The sequence below is a fragment of the Oenanthe melanoleuca genome, chromosome 19 (genome assembly GCF_029582105.1).
Source record: "Oenanthe melanoleuca isolate GR-GAL-2019-014 chromosome 19, OMel1.0, whole genome shotgun sequence".
Lineage (NCBI taxonomy): Eukaryota > Metazoa > Chordata > Aves > Passeriformes > Muscicapidae > Oenanthe > Oenanthe melanoleuca.
The window spans coordinates 10,265,293-10,284,855 of NC_079352.1; the positions used below are offsets into that span (position 1 = coordinate 10,265,293).

The 19,563-nt window shown below is 50.8% G+C and overlaps 1 protein-coding gene across 5 annotated transcripts in view; it reads left to right on the plus strand.

The window, feature by feature from the left end:
- RNF43 (ring finger protein 43) overlaps window positions 1-19,563 on the plus strand; it is a 58,895-nt gene that overhangs the window by 26,265 nt on the left and 13,067 nt on the right. For all 5 annotated transcript variants that reach the window (XM_056506539.1, XM_056506538.1, XM_056506535.1 and 2 more), the window contains exons 4-5: window positions 13,738-13,860; window positions 18,180-18,254. In XM_056506539.1, the coding sequence (XP_056362514.1) occupies window positions 13,738-13,860; window positions 18,180-18,254 (198 nt within the window). The remainder of the gene's footprint in view (window positions 1-13,737; window positions 13,861-18,179; window positions 18,255-19,563) is intronic.

Sequence of the window (19,563 nt, forward strand, 5' to 3'; positions counted from 1 at the left end):
AGCCTCCAGGATATTAACCATGGAGATGGCTCTCAGTGTTTGCTGCCAGGGCTGATGGCCCAGGGAGCAGATGGCACATGGATTCATCTGCCCCATTGCCCACTGAGCCAATGGGGATGGGAGAATCGATGCAGTTGTATGGAAGCAGCACCTCTGCCATCCCTGGACAGATCTCTGAGAGAAGCAGCAGGGTTTGGGAACTCCCCAGCTCCCCATACCAGAAGTGATTGGTGGGAGCTGGGAGATCCTTGGGTTGGTACATGAGGAGTGTGTTTGGGCTGTCAGGCTGCCCACGCTGCCAGGGGAGCTGGGATGGATCACGGAGCTGGGAGACAGCTCAGGCCAAGAAGAGTGGGAAGGAGAGGCTGTGCTGCTCTCCATCTCCATCTCCATTAGATTCAGCAAGGAAGGTCACTTCCAGCCTATTTCTTGGTATTAGAGGAGGATTTGAATGCTCCTGCAGGAAAAGTGCCAGCCCCACTACCCCACAGCAGTTTGTCCAAGCTGACCTCAGTGGTTTCCTGCCAAAAATACCTGTGAACAATAATGACTTGTTAATGATTTATCCCTGTGTTCTCAAGTGCTACACTGATTCTGAATACCACAGAAACCATTGGGACAGGCTCTTGAGGTTTTGCCTACAATGGCTTTTTGTCCTTCCCCCTTGACAGGGATGCCAGTTGCATGAGAGAACCAAGAGCTCAGTGTACTGGGCAGTGTAAATGGTCATTGTTCAGTGTGACTTTAGGGAATATTGGTGGGAAAAGCAACTGCATTGGATCAGGGGAGAAATCAACTGAGCTGTAACAAAGGATTGTCCCTTGCAGAGTTTGCAGAGTCAGGAGCAGACACCAGCAGGTTCCCTGTGATGCCAGCAAGGCACAGCTGTACAAAGAGTGTGCTTTCTGCAAAGAGCTGCAAATCCACATTGTGTGGACCTGGCCTGGCTCTGGACATGGGATCCAGCACAACAAGCCCTCTCCTTCCCTGGGTGATGGGCACCTGCCATTTTCCCAGGCCATCAGGGCAAGAGTATGGAGGTTTTGTGGCATAGAGGGGTGAGGTACCACACCAAAAAGCTTTTTCCTGTGCTTCCAGCATGGCTGTGCAGTAAACCCGCCTCAGCCATCCTGCCTTGCATGTGGGAGCACCACAAGATGAAAAGCAGCAGATAAAGAGGGAGAATCTGTGATTGCAGCAATCACCTCCACCCTGCAGAACCAGGAGAAAAAGCAGTGGAGCCCAGGAGCCAGAGTCTGCATGAGTGAACCAAGCCAAGGTGAATGAGCCAAGATGTTCATGGCTCATTTTACACAACAGAGTTTCAGTATTGGGCAGCCAAAGCAGACCACTTCCAGTGGTCTTTGTCTGGCAGGGTCCAGTGTCATTGTTAAGAAAAAAGCAGAAAAATGCAGAATTGGCAGGTTCCGTTGTGTCTCCTTTTCTGCAGGAGCCAGGGATGAGAGCAAGAGACCTCCCTCCAGTAACCAGGACGAATTTCTCCCTTCTGAACTTCGTTTAGTTTTAACTACTGTGGCTCCAGATGTCCTCATTATCCCAGCACTGATCCTCCTCTGTCTCCCCTTGCAGAGATCCAGGGTGGTGAGGGCTGGATGCTCCAGTGGAGGTGATGTCACAACTCACCTCCTTTCACTGCCCCAAACAAATGGGCTGTGAGTGGCTCTCCTCCCATTCCTTGGAGTAAAACAGCTGGTAGAGCTCAGTCATTTCAAATGAATGTTTGATCAAATTATTAGGGCCCTTGAGTGAAGACAGTGGGTAGAGCATCCACTGGATCTCACTCTGTTGAGCAGGGAAGTTATTTCACTTCCTGCCCTGTTGTTCCTTCATCCTGCGTGTTCTCTGCTCTGTGCTGCTCTGGACACGGCAGCAGAGATGCCTGAAAATGGAAATTTCTCCACATTTTTGGCCTCAGTCTCTTGAGTCCCGGGGAAGGACCTGTGTCAACCCTGTCCCTAACAACCTCCACATAGAGACTTCCCCTTTGATGATGAATGCTGGAGTCTCCAGAGGGAAAGAGTTTCATGCTTACCTGCTTCAAGCTCCTTCCAGTGTGCCAGCTCAGCTCTTTGAACATCTGTGACACTGTGAAGCCACCTGGTCTAGTGGAAGGTGTCCCTGCCCATGGCAGGGGGTGGAATGAGATGGTCTCCAAGGTCCCTTCCAACCCAAACCATTATGGGATTCTGTGATCTTCAGTGGCTGGAGTCCCCCAGGATGCATCAAGGGTGGTAACAAAGCTCACTCTTGGAACGAGGCTCCTGTGAAATTATCTTCAGTCCGTTATCTTCAGTTCGGTTTATTGACTTCTCAGGAATACTTTGTTGAGATCAATTGCAGGGAATGTTGTGGAACAAGTATAAATGGGCTAAAAGGAAATAAGGTGTGTTTGTGAAATCCTTCAGATTGTTCACCAGCTGGCTCTGGGTACAGCTCCCAGATCAGTAACTCCAGTAATGCTGGGAGGGTATCCCAAGTGGAACACCAGGTTGAAAACCACTCTTGGAGTGGTCTCTGCTGGCTTGTGATAGTGGGGTCACAGATTCCCAGAATCCCAGAATGGTGAGGCTGGAAGGGGCCACAGTGGGCCCCACCTCCCTACTCAGCAGGGTCATCCCAGAGCACAGGGCGCAGGACTGTGTCCATGTGGCTCTGGAATATCTCCACCCCCTCTCTGGGCAACCTGTTCAGGGCTCGGGCACTGCCCAGGAAAGAAGTTCTGCCTCATACTCAGATGAAACTTCCTGGGAATCAGTTCCTGTCCAGCTCACAGGGTTATGTTAATTTTGGGTCTGACTCCTTGGGCCTGTGCTGAAATTCTTGTTTCTGCTCAGCATCTGAAGACGTCAGTGAAAGAAATTTTCAAGCAATTTCACTTCTGCTGTTTAAACTGGTGCAGCCCAGGTGTTGTGTGACCTCAAGAAGAGCAGTGAGTGTAGGTTGGAATGAGGCAGGAGTGCCACCCAGACACCCCATCTTTGGTGCCTCCTGCAGCAGCAGATGAGCTCAGCATCCCCAGGAGCTCGCAGCTGCATTCTCGGCATTCCTGCAGCTCCTTAGATGTCAGTGATGTCATTGATAGCAGCCAGGGAATTGCAGATCCCAGAGGGCCTGAACTCATGTTTTAGCAAGTAAGCGTGGGAGGAACCAATTTCTGTCGTGTACTGCACTGTATCAGCAAGTTTCATTGAATCAAATCACAGCAAATATATTTCTGTCTGCATTTCTGTCTTCTGGAAATGCAACAATGTCCAACAAGAGAGACTCATGTCCTCCACCAGCCACTTGCTCACCCATAGTACAGAAAACTACATCTGAGCAATAAAACGTGGGAAGCCAGCGCAGAGTGAGATTGAAAAGCAAATAGTTTATTCCTTTAGCTGTTCAATCTTTGTCCTTGTGCCGAGGACCTGCTGACAGAAAACATATTTCAAGACAGAGCTGGCATGGAGTGAAGGCATCAACACTTCTCTGGAAAGCATCCTTTGGAAACTCCATCTCTTGTCAGCCTGTGAAAGGGATGAGTTTGCATTTTTTTGTGCTGGACAAAATAACTTGTTTTAGGAACACAGGAGCAAAATTTTAATTAAAGTTTCGTAATTTTATCCCCTATCATTCTGTACCAAGAGCTTTGGGGTGATGGCAGACCAGTACTGTGCAGGCTCTTGGTAGGCATGGGATGTATCAGTTCCTGCTGCTGGTGTAGCTGGGAGTTTGGACCTCTGGGATGACTGAAGCAGCACTTTTTTAGCAATGGTTTGGTTGTACCGTGACGATGATGGCACGGTCTACACATGAACGGCATTAAAAAGCATTTCACAGCCTAAAGTTTGGTGGTGAGGGAGATTGATGGACCATGAAACAAATTTCAATTTGAAATGGAATTTTTTTTTTTTCTAGTTACATTTAGGAAGTTGCCTCTTACAGGACCTCCCAGGGCAGAGCATGGTGCGGAGATGAACTTCTGCTCTTGCTGAGCCTTCCCAGGTGGCTGTGGGTGCAGGACCGTGGGTAGAATGGACTCTCCTCTGCAGCTGCGGAATTTCCTGCTCGGAAGCAGAGTTTGCTCTGCAGCCGCAGTGCTGCTTGAATGTGGCTCTGTGTTACTCAGCTGTAATTAGAGCAGCTTGCCAGTTCTTTATTTCATCCCTTCATTTCAATGGGATTTCCAGACCTGGTGCAATTTGCCTCAGAGAGCTGGGACTTGTTTTCGAGCCCAAATCTAGCCAGACTTATACCTACACCTGCATTTCTCCATCTACAAATAACAATGGAAGTGATTTTATCTAATCTCTCACCACCTGGTTTGTTCTTGTCCTCACTCTTAGGCACGAGGGTATTGAAAACACTTTTGGCAGAGGAGCTTTGAGCTGTGTAACCGCCAGCATTAACATAACCACCCAGGCTATGTGTGAAGAACCAGGTATGGATGGCAGTGAGCTCATGCAGGGAGGGAAGCCTGGGCAGGCGGAGCTCGTGGTGTGAGTGGTGTCCTCCCTGAAGGCCGGGCAGGCAGCGCAGCAGAGCCCTGACTGATGTCCTGCAGCAGGGGCCCACCCACGTGCGGCCCTGGGCACGGGCAGCTTCAGGGAGCCCTCGGGCCTTCCCGTGTCTCTACATGACTTGGTGCCCCATCCCAGGACACCTCTCCAGAGCAGATCTGTGACTTTCTAGTTTGGATCATGAGGGAGCGCGCAAGGCCCCTCCTCTGCACCGGCATTTCGGCGCTGTGCTTTGGAAGGACTCCAGGCCAGCAGTGAAGGGCTCTTTGATAATATCTGACGGGTGGGTAAGAATTTTGGGCAGCAGCCAAGGTACACATTGCCTGTAATCGTTAACTCGGTCTGTAAACAGTTCAAACGGCACTGAAGAGGCCGTCAGTTATTACATTAGAGAGAAGCCTTTCATGTGCCCGCGCAGGAGCCGGAGCAGCGCAGCGCCGGCCCCTGCGGAGCAGCTCTGGCTGCAGGGCTGCAGCAGGCCTGGCCCACAGCGCTGCTGTGCGGAGCGCCTGACCTTCAAACCCTCGGCGCTGCACAATAACTAAATCATTGCTTTCCTTTTGTTCTGCACCTGGCTCACCGGTGGAGCCCAGCGAGATGGAGGGGGAAGGGATCAGGCAACGCTTCCCCCGGCGCCAGCCGGGAAGGTTCAGCAGGGCTGGCTCCTCCACCCCAAACCCATCTCCTGCCAGCAGCTCTTCCCTGGGGTGACTCCTCCAGCCCAAGCCCATCTCCTGGCAGCAGCTCTTCCCTGGGGTGGCTCCTCCACCCCAAACCCATCTCCTGCCAGCAGATCTTCCCTGGGGTGGCTCCTCCACCCCAAACCCATCTCCTGCCGGCAGCTCTTCCTTGGGGTGGCTCCTCCATTCCAAGCCCATCTCCTGCCAGCAGCTCTTCCCTGGGGTGACTCCTCCATTCCAAGCCCATCTCCTGGCTGCGGCTTTTCCCTTGTGAGTACTCCATGTGCAATCCTAACAAATGTTTCACTCATGAGCAGATTCCTGATTTCTCCAGAAATAGCCACAGTGCTGGTTCAGGACCTTGTCGGAGTCCTGACATTTCCAGGCAACGGCACTGCTGAGCTTCATCTTCAGGAGAGTTTTGGAGAATTTTCCAGTCCACATCAACATCTGGAGAGCCCTTTGGTCTCTCCAGAAGCAGTTCAGCCCTCTTGGAGATGTGTGATGCTTCAGAAGTTGTTGCTTAATTTGCCCCAAAAGGAATTTTCTTGTCAGTCTTTACTCTTCCAGATCTGCTTTCTCCTTTCTAGAAGGTCAAGAATGCTCTTTCTGGCATCAGTTGTCAAGGTTTTAACTTTGAAATCCATAGTAAAAAGCTGGTGGTTGAGGGAAAGTACCCAGTGGCTGCAGTAAAGCCGTCTGGGCTCAGGTGAGTCTCTGTATGTAGCCCATCACTGCAGAGCTGCTTTCAGTGTCAGAGTTATCTCAAATGTTTCATGGACCAGTTGTGGGAGTCCTCATGTGTTTGTGCCACAACTGAGCTTGGTCCCAAGCTGAGTGCTTGGAGAGGTGAGAAAGCTGCCAGCACAGCTTGGACTTTGCCAGTGTTTCGAGGGCTGCAGAGGGACAAGACTTGTGTGAGTTCTGTGGGACAGTTTTAACCTCCCAGCCACTGCCAGCACGGTACAGAGGGTCGTGTCAAAGAGGGTATTCAAGGATGGAGATAGGTCCAGAGTGGGGACAGGCTGGACCCTCCCAAGTGTGTGAGGTGAGCAGGTCAGTCTGGGTTGGATGCTTTCCATGGGATTTGGGATCCAGACTGCCTGCAGAGTGCTTGAGGCAGAGGAGCGTGAGCTGTTCTCCTGTGACTTGGGCCAGCTTCCCTTTACTTCCATTTAGTGCTGTGGGTCAGGGCTGACCAAATTCCCTTTGCATTTGATACTCCAGCATGGATGTGTGGAGCAGACAGAGACAGTTTAACCAGACATTGTTATGGAACTTTTCCAGAGGTTTTCTTACAATCAGTCCATACAATCCTCACATGGTGGCTGGGCCAACAGAAGTGACACTTGCTTCCCTCATGTGGGACTTCTCTGTCTGCAGGAGAGCAAACTTCAGCAGACCTGTCAGTGAGAGGTGTTTGAGAGTTTTCTCCAGCTCCATGGGAATCATTTTGGTTGGAAAAGCCCTCCAGGACCATCAAGTCCAGCCTGTGCTTGATGCCCACCTTGTCCCCAGACCAGAGCACAGAGTGCCACGTCCAGGCCTTCCTTGGGTACCTCCAGGGATGGGCACTCCACCATCTCCCTAAGCAGCCCCTTCCAAGGCCTTACCACCCTTTCCATGAATTCCTCCTGATGTCCAGCCTGACCTTCCCCTGGCACAGTTTGAGACTGTTTCCTCTTGTCCTGTCCCTTGTTCTCTGGGAGCAGAGCCTGACCCCCACTTGGCCCTAAAGTCCTTTCAGGGAGTTGCAGAGAGCAGCAGAAAAGATCCAGACTTCACCTAAACCATCTAATCCTGTATATGTGATAATCAAAGAAACATCCCTCTTGGGTTCAGCACTGCTCTTTGTTGTTCACCAGCTTGGTAATGAAAAGGAGAGGGAAAGTGTCACTTCTTGATTAGGGACTGATTTGTTGTACTAAGCCCTCAGGCCCTGCTGACCCTTGACTCAGGCCAAAGGTAGTGAATAAAGGTACATGAATAAAGGACACAAGCAGGGGAATATTGCAGTGGCAGCTTGTAGGTCCTTTGTCTCCTGTCCCGCCTCTGGCCATTCCTTCAGGGAGCTCGGATGGTTGTCTGAGCTGTTTACCCATTGAGGTAGGACCTGAGTCTCTCTAAGAATAATGCATCTGTTATCAGTGAATGTGTTTGTCTGTGACTCACATGTGGGTAAGGTATGTTTGCTGTTATAACAGCTCTTGAAACTTTATGCAGGTAAGTTAAAAAAGCTCCGTATCCTGATGGCTGAGCTTCATGCCCAGGAGTCGTGGAAGTGGCAGTTTTTCCTTGGGCCTCTTGAAGCACTCTGCTGTTCTTTTCCTTTTCCAACCAGCCATTTCCATCTTCTTCCTGGCTAAAATCCATTTCATCTCTCTGCCCCGTCCCTCCTCATCCTGCCATGTCCTTCTAGCAGTGTCCCACAGCACTTCCCAGCTCCGCTGTCACTGTGTTTCAGCCTCCTGGCAGCATCTCCTGTGCTTGTGGTAGTGTGTTGTCGTTCCTGCTGCTATCTCTGTGAGTAGAGTGGAGTGGTCTTGGGGTAAGAGTTCTCTAGTTCAGCTTCTGTTCAGCTGGTGAAGCTTGGAGAGTTCAGGTAAACTGGGAAGAGCCTTTCTTAAGCAATAAAGACATTCATACAGTATTAGTCACGAATCGCTGAGGTTGGAAAAGACCTCAAAGAGCATCAAGTCCAACCTGTGACCAATCCCCACCTTGTCCCCCAGCCCAGAGCACTGAGTGCCATTCCTTGGACACCTCCAGGATGGGAACTCCACCACTTCCCTGGGTAGCCCCTTCCAATACCTGACATGAAGAAATTCATACTAATGTCCAGCCTGACCCTCCCTGGGCACAACCTGTAGCTGTTTTCTCTTGTCCTGTCACTTCTCTGAGGGAAGAGTCTGACCCCCACCTGGCTCCAGCCTCTTACCAGGTTGAGCTTTGGAGCAGGCTGGAAGAGGAGGATCTGGTGGCTGGGTTGTCCCAGCAGGGCAGTGTTGCTGTAAGGAGCATTCTGCAGTGACTAAGAAGTGTGCATGGCCTGTTCCATCCCAGCTGTGCACGGTCCCTGGAGGTGTCCCTGGTGCCAGCAGTTTGGACAGTGCCCACACTCTGACACCTCTGGGAGATGCACACGTGTTTTTTAGAGCTGAGACATCTGCTCCTTCCCACAGGAATCCTGTCTCAGGTGCCCTGTTTCCATTTCCTCATAAATCTAGCAGAGGACCTTGCCCAGTAATTCTTACAGCCAGGCTAGTGTTGGCAGCAAAGATGGAGAGTGTGGTAGGAGACCACTTCCACTTGCCTTTTGAAGCCTACAAAGGAGTATAAACCTTACTTAGCTGAGAGGCTCACTGACAGAATTCCAGCAGGGGAGAGTTGTCTTGACCCAGACATACCCACAAGTCCAGGAATATCCATATCCTGCCTCAGGAGCTCATGCTGGTGACAGTGATAGGACACAGCTGGGTGAACCCAGCAGGGCAGGAGGCAGTAGGTGTCTGATGGATGCATGGACGTGGCACGACAATGTCCAAGATGCTCCATGTCCCCGAAGGTGCCATTGTGATGTGCAGCTCCCCTGCAGCCCCAAAGTGTTCAGAGCACAGGCATTGTGGAGCAATAGATGCTCCTCTGCAGCCCCCTGACTGCAGCAGGCTGTGCCCACAGCCAGGCTGGTGTCCCCACCTTTGCATTTAACAGCTCTTCCTGGTGTTTTGATCTGCGAATTCCTCATGTTTTTAATGAGTTTTTGTAGCTTTAACATATCCCACCTGTACTATGCTGAAGTATTCTTGTTCACTTAATCACTTGTACAGAAATCTCTGTTTAAGATGGAGTGAGCAAGACTTCTTGTAATAGTCAAAATGTTGACACACTGCAGCTTTATCAAGTGAATTTTCATTTTTCATTTATTTTTTACAGTGATGCCTGTTTGCTTTTTGACTGCTTTGGGTGATTCAACAACAGTTTCCATAAAACTCCCCACAGTGACTCCAAGCTCTTTCCTGCTCATTAACAGCTTACCTAGAACTCATCCCTGTGTAAAATACCTGGGTATATTTTTTCATATTTGCATTTTTTAATATTTTGTATCACTCCATCATTCAGTATCAAGAGATCCTTTGCCTAGAGAGTTTTAATATTTACCAACTTGGATTTTTATGTGTTACTGAAGAGCTCAGTCGTTTCACCATCCCTTTTGATTTCCATGTGGTTTGTGAATATTTGGACAAGACTGTTTGTCTTGGGACTGTCCTGGTGAGTTCTTTGTAAGGGCTGCCCTGCTTTCTTCTCTTTAATTCTGAAGATCATAGGACCATGAAAAGGTTTGGATTGGAAAGGACCTTAAAGCCCATCTCATCCCACCCCCTGCCATGGGCAGGGACATCTCAGGTTGCTCCCAGTCCTGCCCAGCCTGGCCTTGGGCACTGCCAGGGATCCAGGGGCAGCCACAGCTGCTCTGGGCACCTTGTGCCAGGGCCTGCCCACCCTCCCAGGGAACAATTTCTTCCCAATATCCCACCTAACCCTGCCCTCTGGCAGTGGGAAGCCATTCCCTGTGTTCTGTTGCTCCAGGCCATGCCAAAGTCTTTCTCCCTGGGCAGTACTGCACAATATTCCATTGTCTTCCATAGCCTTTGACCTTGCAGAAGAACAGGAGAGGAGACACCAGAGTCTGGCATTCATGGAACTGCCTTTAGTCCTACACACACTGACTGCTTTGAGGAGCCCTGTGGCTCTATGAACCATCCCTTTCCTTTTCCAAAGCTCTGTTAGTTCTTCCCTTCTCTTCATTAGCCTATTTGATTTATTTATTTATTTAGTTAGTTAGTTAGTTATTTATTTAGCCTGGCTTTTCTTTTGGCAAGGAACTCAGGATTATCAATCTGCCATTCCCTGCGTTGCTCTCAACTTCTTCAAATGCATGTTGGTATTTGCTGCCTGCAGTTTTTCTGGGATTGTGGTCAATGTAGTGAAGAGTTCAGTCCAGGATTTTTCTCAAGCCCTTTGGTGAACACTCTCCTGTCTTGTTCTCTTCCTGTCTTTTCCATGCCAATCCTATGGGTTGGTCATAATATTTCTCCTGCCACTTCAGATCAGATCAAATGTTGATTCCTCCCCCATGAAGAAAGCGTGGGAAGTGTTCTGAGTTCTCTTACAGAGAAAACTGAGGATTTTATCCAAGTCCTTTTTCAGCCCTTGTCCCTCAGGATTCCTTGATGAACAGAAAGGGGAACAGAAATATTTAAAGGCCCCTTGGGGAGGAAGAAAAAAAAAAGTACAAATAATCTCTTTTCCATGGGCATGGTTGATTCAGTGAGAATTAATAAGCTCAGGCTGGAGCAAAACCAGCTCCAGTGTGGCACTGGAATACACTTTCTGGTGTGGAGGAGAAGGGAGTCCTGGAGTTGGTGAGGAGTTCCCCTTTTTGGAGGTCTTGAAAACAGGCTGAGCAAATGTCTCTGAGGAATGTTTTAGGTCTGGCTGATCCTGCCTTCAGGCAGCAAAGTGGGCTAGATGACCTCTCAGGGTCACCTTTTTTCCTCCTGTTTTCTACATGAAGCTCCCAAGTGGGAATTGGGCACCTCTCCCTGCCTGATACCCCAGGACCTTTCCCCATGTTTCTGCTGCTCAGTGCAACCTGTGAATGATGCTGGGAGGGACAGGTTGGTGTGAAGGTGGTGGGACTGGTGGGAATAAAGTGGGAAAGATGGCAAGAAGGAGTTAAAAAAGTGAAATTCAGTATTTTAGGAGTGGCACTGTGGACATAAAAGGTAGAAAGACAAGCCATGAGGTAAGGAAACAAGAAACCAGAAAGGTGATTGCCAGAAGATAGGGATGAGGAGGAGCTCTGTGTCTTCTCTGAAGGTGTGACAGGAGGGATGTGGTGACAGAAACAGATGGAGTGATAAAGCCGGGGGTCACACGTTGACAGTGTCTTACCAGGGCCAGGGTGTGGACAGAGCTGCAGGGCTGAATCACCCAGGAGTGGGTCCAAACCCTGCCAGCTGATCCCAGGCCACCCTGGGATCACAGAAGCAGGCAGGGATTGTCCTGGGAGAAGGATCTGGCAGAGCAGCAATTCAACTTCCACCAGGAAATCCCAGCTGGAACAGCACTGTAGGCTCCAGCATAATAACCTGAGCTGGGAGTGCTGGAGCAGGAGTGTGGTGGGATTTAGGCAGCATGTATGAAACCTCTCTGATTTTGGGTATAGACATACCCTCTCTCTCCAGCAGTCAGATTTTGTTGTCTCCTGGATCACATAAGCAGCTGTGGCCCATAGCTGTGGCAGTCAGTGCCCCAGAGGTGCCAGCCCAGCAGAGAGAGGGATGGGCCTGGGAGCCCATCTGCTCCAGGAGGGAGCAAGGGGTCCTGACTCTGCAGCCACACGTGGGCCACGAGTCCTCTGCATTGAGCAGTCTTACAATATTTGTTTTTCCACACCATCCTTGGATTATTTTTCGGGTTTGCTCTTGTCCTGTGAGCACAATGTGCAGCCAGGATCCCTCACTTGTAATGCCAGGGACAGGGCAGTGGAATGCCAAGATATTACGTTGAAGGATATAGAAAATAAGAGCCATGTCTTGCTGCTGTGCTGCTGCTGGAGGAGTTGCCTGTACAGCAACAAACAGTAGGAGCTGAGGGAAGAGGTCTCTGGAGCAGAGTGTGTGTGGCTGTGGTGAATGGTGCCTGTTTCCTTCCCCAGGAATGCCCCTGAGCTGCCCCTGGGCATTGCAGGGTGCTGAGAAGACTCCCCATGTGTGTGAGGGGCTCAGCACAGATAATGAGGGGCCAGTACTCTGCCTCAGCTCCCTGGACAGCTGCTGGTGTGGGAAGGGTCTCAGCAGGTCTTGTCCAGATTTATCATCTGGGTCTTGCTCCAGACCAGCTGCCAGCATTTTCCATATGCTGGAATGCAGCAGCTTGGCCCATTGCTCATATTCCTGGTGTTCATCTTAATCATGGAATGATGGAATGGCCTGGGTTGGAACAGATCTTAAAGCTCTTCTTGTTCCACCCCCTGCCATGGGCAGGGACACCTTCCACTATCCCAGGTTGCTCCAAGCCCTGTCCAGCCTCACCTTGGACACTTCCTGGGATCCAGGGGCAGCCACACTGTGCCAGGCCCCCTCACCCTGGTGCTGGGATCAGGCCCAGCAGTCCTGGTCACAGAGAGGCTGCTCCAAGCTCAGCACACGAGGCTGCCACTGCCCTATGAGTGTCACAGCCAGGATCAGACATAGCTCCCAGGTCCTTCCCTGCTCCCCCAGGTTCCAGGAGCAGCCCACAGAAAGCTCAGGGGTCCCTCTGAGCTGTTGGAGCTATCCCAAAAGGCACACTGGTGTTTTTCTGTGGCTGTGACAAGCACATATAAACCCAAAGCCATGATCACATATTAACCCAAGCCAGACAAGCATAGCACAAAGCCATGGTGTTCTGGGTGATTCCAGTGGGATCCTGGGCACTTGGATGCTGTGTTGGTGTTGATCAAGGCAGTGCCTGTCAATACTCCAAGGGAGCAGGGGCTTTTTGGGAGCTTTCCTGACTGCTCCAAGCCGTAACAGATCCCATTGCTTCCCTGAAAACCTGATTTCTAGAGTTTGTGGTGCTTGACTTGGTAGAATTGCACTCTGTCTGATGTCCTGAAGTCTGATGTCTAAATTGTAGCATCCTAGAATGGTTTGGCTTGGAAGGGACCTAAAGATCATCCAGTTGTCCCCACTGCTATGGGCAGGGACACCTTCCAGTAGACCAGTGTTTTGACAAAAGGATACAAACTTTTATTTTAAAATATTTCAAATTTCACTGAAATCCTTTGCTTTTACTTTGGTTTTAAGCAGTTTCAGACATGATTAGGAGTTGGAATGAACTCACAGCCACAGACATTTGCATTAGACATTAGAACCAGTTGGTCTCCATGCTGTCATCTTAGGATTTGATGGTTTTAACTGACTTTCATGGTTTTGTTAGACCTGTTCTAGTTTTGATGCCCAAGACTTGGTGCTACCAAAAGCAGTTCTGTGGCTTTGTGGTGCCTCCCAGCTCTGCAGTGCAGAATGCTTGTGGATGTAGGATTGGTGCTGGGTTGAATCAGTGCACAGGCAGCAAAAAGCCCCCCTGTCACTGCCCACAGCATTCCTGGCACTTTTGTAATGGGTGTAACCCTGGGATTGAGGGGAGTGTCTGCCAGCCCCTTCCTGGGAAGCCCAGTGCCAGGGGCATCAGTGGGGCACAGCTGGAAGTTGTGCAGCTCCACAGAGTCCAGCCAGGCTCTGGGGGGACTGTGGTGGTTGTAATGGCTGGGGTGACGTTCAGCTGGGTCAGTGACTGTTCTTGTGTGTCATTCAAAGCCTCACTGGCTCTGCCAGGGCCATGGGATGTAGCAGTGTTATGGTGACACTCAGCAACAGGGGGTCCTACACCTCTGGGCAGGTCCAGAGGGTTTGCAGGGTGGGCTTGAGCCGCCTTTGCAGTGCTGAGCCCCAGGATCTGAGATTCCCTTTGCTTTTGCCCCACAGTCCCACCCACTATCCCTGTGCAACACCAGCGAGGATGAGCACACGGAGTCGGGATTCATCACCATCGTCAAGCTGGAACAGCCTGATCGGGATCCCAACCCCTGCCTGTCCCTGGCCAACAAGGTAAGTGCAAAAATGCATCAAATGGCATCAGTCTGGAAAGTGAAACCTGTGGTACAGCAAAGGAAACGGGAGGAGGAGGCAGCATGGTAGGAAAGAGCTGTTGGGAAGTGGAGGAAAGGATGAGGACAGAGGAGGATCCTTTGAAGAAGGACCCTTTGGTAGAAGGGGTCCTTTGGGAGAGATGCTGTGCCAGCCATCCCAAACACCCATCTCTTGACCTTTTGGACTGCCTGACTTTGTAAAAGGTGTGGAGTTCCCCCTAGCCTGGCAGCTCTGGGATTCTCAGACTTACCCAACATCCCAGACTCTTGGCTGCCTCCTGTTTTACAGCCTCACGTTGCTCCCTGATCTGTGAGGAGGTCTGTGCTTCTCTGTGTTCTCTGGCTTGTGGGAAAACATGGGCACAGAAAACATCTTCTGTGGCTATGTTTCCAAAACTAATGCTGTAATACTTCACTGGATGAGGCACGAGAAGAGTCAGTGCTGAGCAGTGAGATGAATGCAGACCAGCTGAACTAGTGGTGGATCGTGACTTGTTAACAGTTCAGGCCCTGGGAGATCTCAGAGGTCTTTGAATCAGGCAGGCACCTCAATGAAACAGCAGTTCCTGTGCCAAAAGCTGAGGTCACTGGTCCAATTCTCTGGTAATAAGGAAGTCAGGTAGGAACAAGGGTCATTTTAAGTCTTAAAATCCTTGTGACTCTGATTAAGTTGCATGGATAAGGATGACATTGGCTTTTTCTTTTGATTGTATTACTACCAAATGTTGGGCTATTTTCATGCTTGTACAGGTATTGTACAGGCATGAAAACCCTCTTATTCAGGTCTTCTTGGCTTTACCTGGATTGCCTTCAGGTGATTCCACCCTATTGCCTTCTTCCTGGTGTTGATGACATGGTGAGGACAGGAACAGGGTCCTTTTCCATGTTCCCTGCAGCTCAGCTGAAGAAGGCAGGCAAAACTCAGACCCAGTTTGTGCTACTGCACAGCAGGGTTTTTTCACAGAGACTGTGGCATCAAAAGCAAGAAAAGGGATGTGATGCCATGATGGATTTGCCATCCCAGGGCTGGTTCCCCCTGACTGCATGGGCAGCCAGGCAGCAGTACCTATCCCTTCTTGGGTTGCCTAGCCCAAATTTGGGATGCTGCTGCTCTGAAGCTGGTGACAGCTGTTGGCATGAGCCAGTGTGATGGAATTGTGACCCTCCTGTCAGTTCCCCCACACCTGGAAAATGGCCTGGGCCCACCTGGGCAGCTTGTGATAGACATGAGGAAAAGGGCTGGGTAGGTGTCTCCAGCGCTCCCATGTCCATCCAGAGGTGACCATCACATGACAGTGGTGCCAGGTGCCCCAGGATGTTTCGTCTGTGCAGCTGCTGTAGAGGATCATGAACAGGAGGACAAAGTAGCTGCAAAGGCCCATCTTCCATTTCAGAGCCTTAAAAGGTTTCAAAACTTTGGCCATGTTGGATGGAGCTTGGAGCAATCTGGTCTAGTGGAAAGTGTCCCTGGCCATAAGAGGGGGTGGAATGAGATGAACTTCAAGGTCCCTTCCAGCCCAAACCATTCTGGGATTCTGGGAGTCCAACTGTTCCACTAGCTTTGTTCTTCATCTTTGAGACTGTGATCACAGCCCTGCAAGTACCAGTGTGTTACTGAGTCCAGGGATCAGCTGAGGAAGGTTGGCACAAGGGGGCAAGACATTGCTGCACTCTGCTCATCCACCTTCATCCCCTCTCCAGGACCCCTAAACCCCCCAAAGCAAACAAACCCTCAGTTCACCTGGTAGACTGAGTTCACTGGCCATCAGTCATCACTACTCTATTACCAGAGCCAGATCCAACACTGGATTTTGACATCCAGCTGTACATGACAGTAGTTGCATCCTGCAGGTGTTCCTGCTCTAAAATCTCACCAAGGGAGGATCATAGTTCTTCTGTCACAAATAGTAGTCTAGCCATGAAACAGAGCAGGTGCTCCTTAAGCTGGCCACATCCCTAGGCCCTGCCTTATATCATGGACCCTCCACCCCCTGCAATTCCTGCCTGTGTGCTTTTCCATCCTCCTGAAGCCTCTGCCAAGCTCCCTCCCTCCAACATCGTGATCAGAGAATCACAAAATGGTTGGGACTGGAAGGGACCTCAAAAAATCATCTCATTCTAAGCTGCTGCCATGGGCAGCTTAGAAGTCTCTTCCTCAAAATCCCAGTACCACACTCCTCCTCTGGAGCAGGGGTGTAGCTGTGGGATGTGGCTGGTGCTGGCTGGAGCAGTAACCTTGTTTTCCTGGCAAGTGTGTCTTGGGGCAGAGCTTTGCATGTGGAATTGCAGGGCTGTATCAATGATGATAAAAATAGCCATATGCAGTGTTATCACAACCTCTGCTTCAGCTGTCACCCAGCCAAGCCCTGCACACAGACAGCCCTGGCCAGCTCAGCACGAGAACTCCACCAGCCACCTGAGGCACTTCCCTGCTTCCTAAATTCTATCACTGCTTCAGCATCCAAAGCTAAAACCAGAAGAAAAAGCATTAGAGGAGAGGAAGGCATGGGAAGGACCTCTGGAATCAATTCAAAGTCATTTATTTTTCTTTCTGAGCATAATTTGTAAATTTTTGGGGGGCTTTTTTTTTTAATTTCTGATTGAATCAGTGATTGCAAGTCTGGTTGACAGACTGCTGAGATCTCCAAAATCATCCTGTATATACCTATTTGCACCAGAAGTGTTTCAATCCTCAAAGAGTGAGCTTGGCTGTGCCATGTGGCTGAAGAGATACAGCACAAAGACAGCAAACACTGAGAAAATTATTGTATCAAGGAGGTAGTGAAAGGCTTGAACAGAATTACAGAATAACTTGAGTTGGAAAGGAGCCCCAGGGACCACAAATCCAGCCCCTGGCCCTGCACAGACTCCCCAAAAATCCCACCCTGTGCATCCCTGGCAGCGCTGTCCAAATGCTCCTGGAGCTCTGGCAGCCTCTGGGCCATGTCCATTCTCTGAGGAGCCTGGGCAGTGCCCAGCACCCTCTGGGGGAAGAAACTTTCCTGATCTCCAGCCTGACCCTGCCCTGGCACAGCTCCAGCCCTTCCCTGAGCCCTGTTCCTGGTCACCAGAAGTTGTGTCCTTTGCAACAGGAGTTAGAAAGGTGTTGGGAAAAGTCATTTCTCCAGTCTGAGTAGTTCATTGCCCCATAATCAGTGTCTTTAGCAGGATAAAATCTTTGTAGAGCTGTTTGTTGTTCATCAAAGCCTGACTATCAGATGGAATTCACTCCCTGAAAAGTCCTCTTCCCTGAATATGCTGGCAAAGACTGAGGTTCCTTTGATCCCAGGCAGGACCCCAGTCTAGGATCCCTGTCCCGAGCCTTGATCCCACTTTTGCAGTTTCCCTACGAGTGTCAAATCCCATCAGCAGCTCAGAGCCTCCACCTCTGCCTGTTCCTGACCATCTGCAGCTGCACTCCCCTCCCTGTAGGCAGACCCTCTCTGAGGTGACCCAGGAGCAGGGCTGGAGCTGGGAATGCTGCATCCCTTGTCCCGGCCCTGCCAGCGCAGCAGGAGCGGGGCAGTGCCCTGTGGTCCCCAGCTGGGCTTTGGCAATGCTGCTCCTGTTTGCTCAGATCAAAGGGCTCTGCCTGAGCAGCCACAGCCCAGCCCAGCCTTCTGCTCATGTTCCATCTCCCGGGGCTGCCTGAGAGGAGGTGGGTGATCCCTGAGGTCCTGGCTGGTTACCTCACCAGGGTGGCATGTGTGCTCGGCTAGGTGGGGCTCAGCTGTCCCTCCATGCTGGGAAAGCCATCGAACTCCTTATCCTAGAGCAGACCTGCAGCCCTGGCTCCACCTGAGCTTCTCCCTGATGAGCAGGGGGAACCAGGGACAGCAGCATGAGTGGGAGTCAAGCCCTCTGACAGCCTGGTGCTGCCAGGTGACAGGGGACCTGTGGGAGCTTCTGCTGTTGGTGGAGGTCAGCAGGGCTAGCAGGGCTGCATGTTCCTCCCCAGCAAATCCAGCTCTGAAACAAAGGAGCACCTGGCACATGGACAGCTGGGGAATGATTAGGTTTGTGTGTTGCTGTGACTGCAAAACCATCAACTAGTTCACCTCCACAACTTTGGGAGGAAACCACCCGTGAGCCACGGGGCAAGAGCAGGCACTGCAGCCCAACACAAGCTCAGGAACCAAGGTGGGAATGGTTTCCTCAGTCCAAGCAGGTGCTTCTTTCTCCTGGCAAGAGCCCAGGAGACAGACACAGATCCAGTGGCAGGTGTGGACACAGGTTACAATACAAAATGTCCACTGAAGCTTCTGTTGTTTTGGACAGGCAAAGCTGGCAGGGGAGCGTGGAGCGCGTGCGATCCTTTTCGACATCACCGATGATGAAAGTGCTGCTGATCAGGTACAGACCACAATGAAACCTTCAGCTAAAACACAGTGTTCCTGTCCCACCCCAGATGTGCTCAGGGCAGAACCCCCCAGTCACCAGTGGGAGGTCCCAGGAGGATGCTGCTGGTTTTAGGGTTGGCTCTTAGCCCATACAGACACTCTCCATGGCACCAACCATGCTCTTAAAAGGCATTGTCTGGTCAATCAAACTTTTCTGCAAGGAGCTGGATGCTTTCTCTTGGGAAGTCATAAATTTCCCCATCCCATCTAGTCCAGACAGCCCAGTGTACCTCAGGAAGGATGATTTCTCAGGTTTTCAAGCCAAAGTCACAGCCCCCTGCTTTACCTTGGTTTAGACACCTCCAAAGGTCTCTTTCCCCAGCACTGCTGTCACCTCTGGAAGAGAATCAATTCCCTGTCCAGATAATCCAGGGATATGAAAAACATCCAGCTGTAGGTAGGGAACAGACAGGGGAGCTGGTGCCTGACCTCCTCCAAACTCTAGGCTGACTCTTTACTGGATCGTGGCTCTTTCATGCATTTACAACTTAATTTCTGGTGCTAGAGAAACACAACAGCAAATGCATGAGGTGATGCCGAGGTTGCTCAGATCCCAGTCTCTGATCCCTACCCTGAGCCTTGGCTCCCACTTTTCCAGCTTTCCCATTTGGTATACTAAAGCCAAGAGTATCAAATCCTATCAGCAACTCAGAGCCTTCAACCTTGCCTCCATGGTCTTCCTGACCATCTGCACCTCCATTCACATCTCCATTCCTGTCCACTGACCTTTGGATTCCCCCAGGTATCCCTCCAGGGTATGGGAATGGGTTACTGGATCTGATGGCCACCCTGATCCAGGTCAGTTTGGAGGAGAGCAGGTTCAGACACTTACTGAGCCAGCCTGTGCTAGGCTGCCTGGACCACAATGGAAAACTGCAGGTGTGACCAGGAACAGCAGAATGTCCTTAGGGAGGAGGGGAAGTGGACGGGTCCAGTGCAGAGGAAGCATTTCTGTGGTCAGGGCAGCACTTGGCAGTGCTGCCAAGTTGGCACTTCCACAGGGAAGAGGAGGGACCAAGAGCTTTTGCACAAGGGCTTGAAAGCAGCTCAAGAGACACCAAGCAATGACCAGCTGTGCATGAGGAGTCACCAGCAGGTAAAATGGAAAGAGTCCATGCTGGAAAATTGGTAAAAGAGAAGCTTCCATCTGATTGATCATAGAAGGATAGTGTAAACTTGGGGGAGCAGTCAGTCTCTGAAGTGTTGTGAGAAGCATCATGAGGAAGGGATGTGCCTGGGGGGGCTGGGATTGTCCTTGTTTC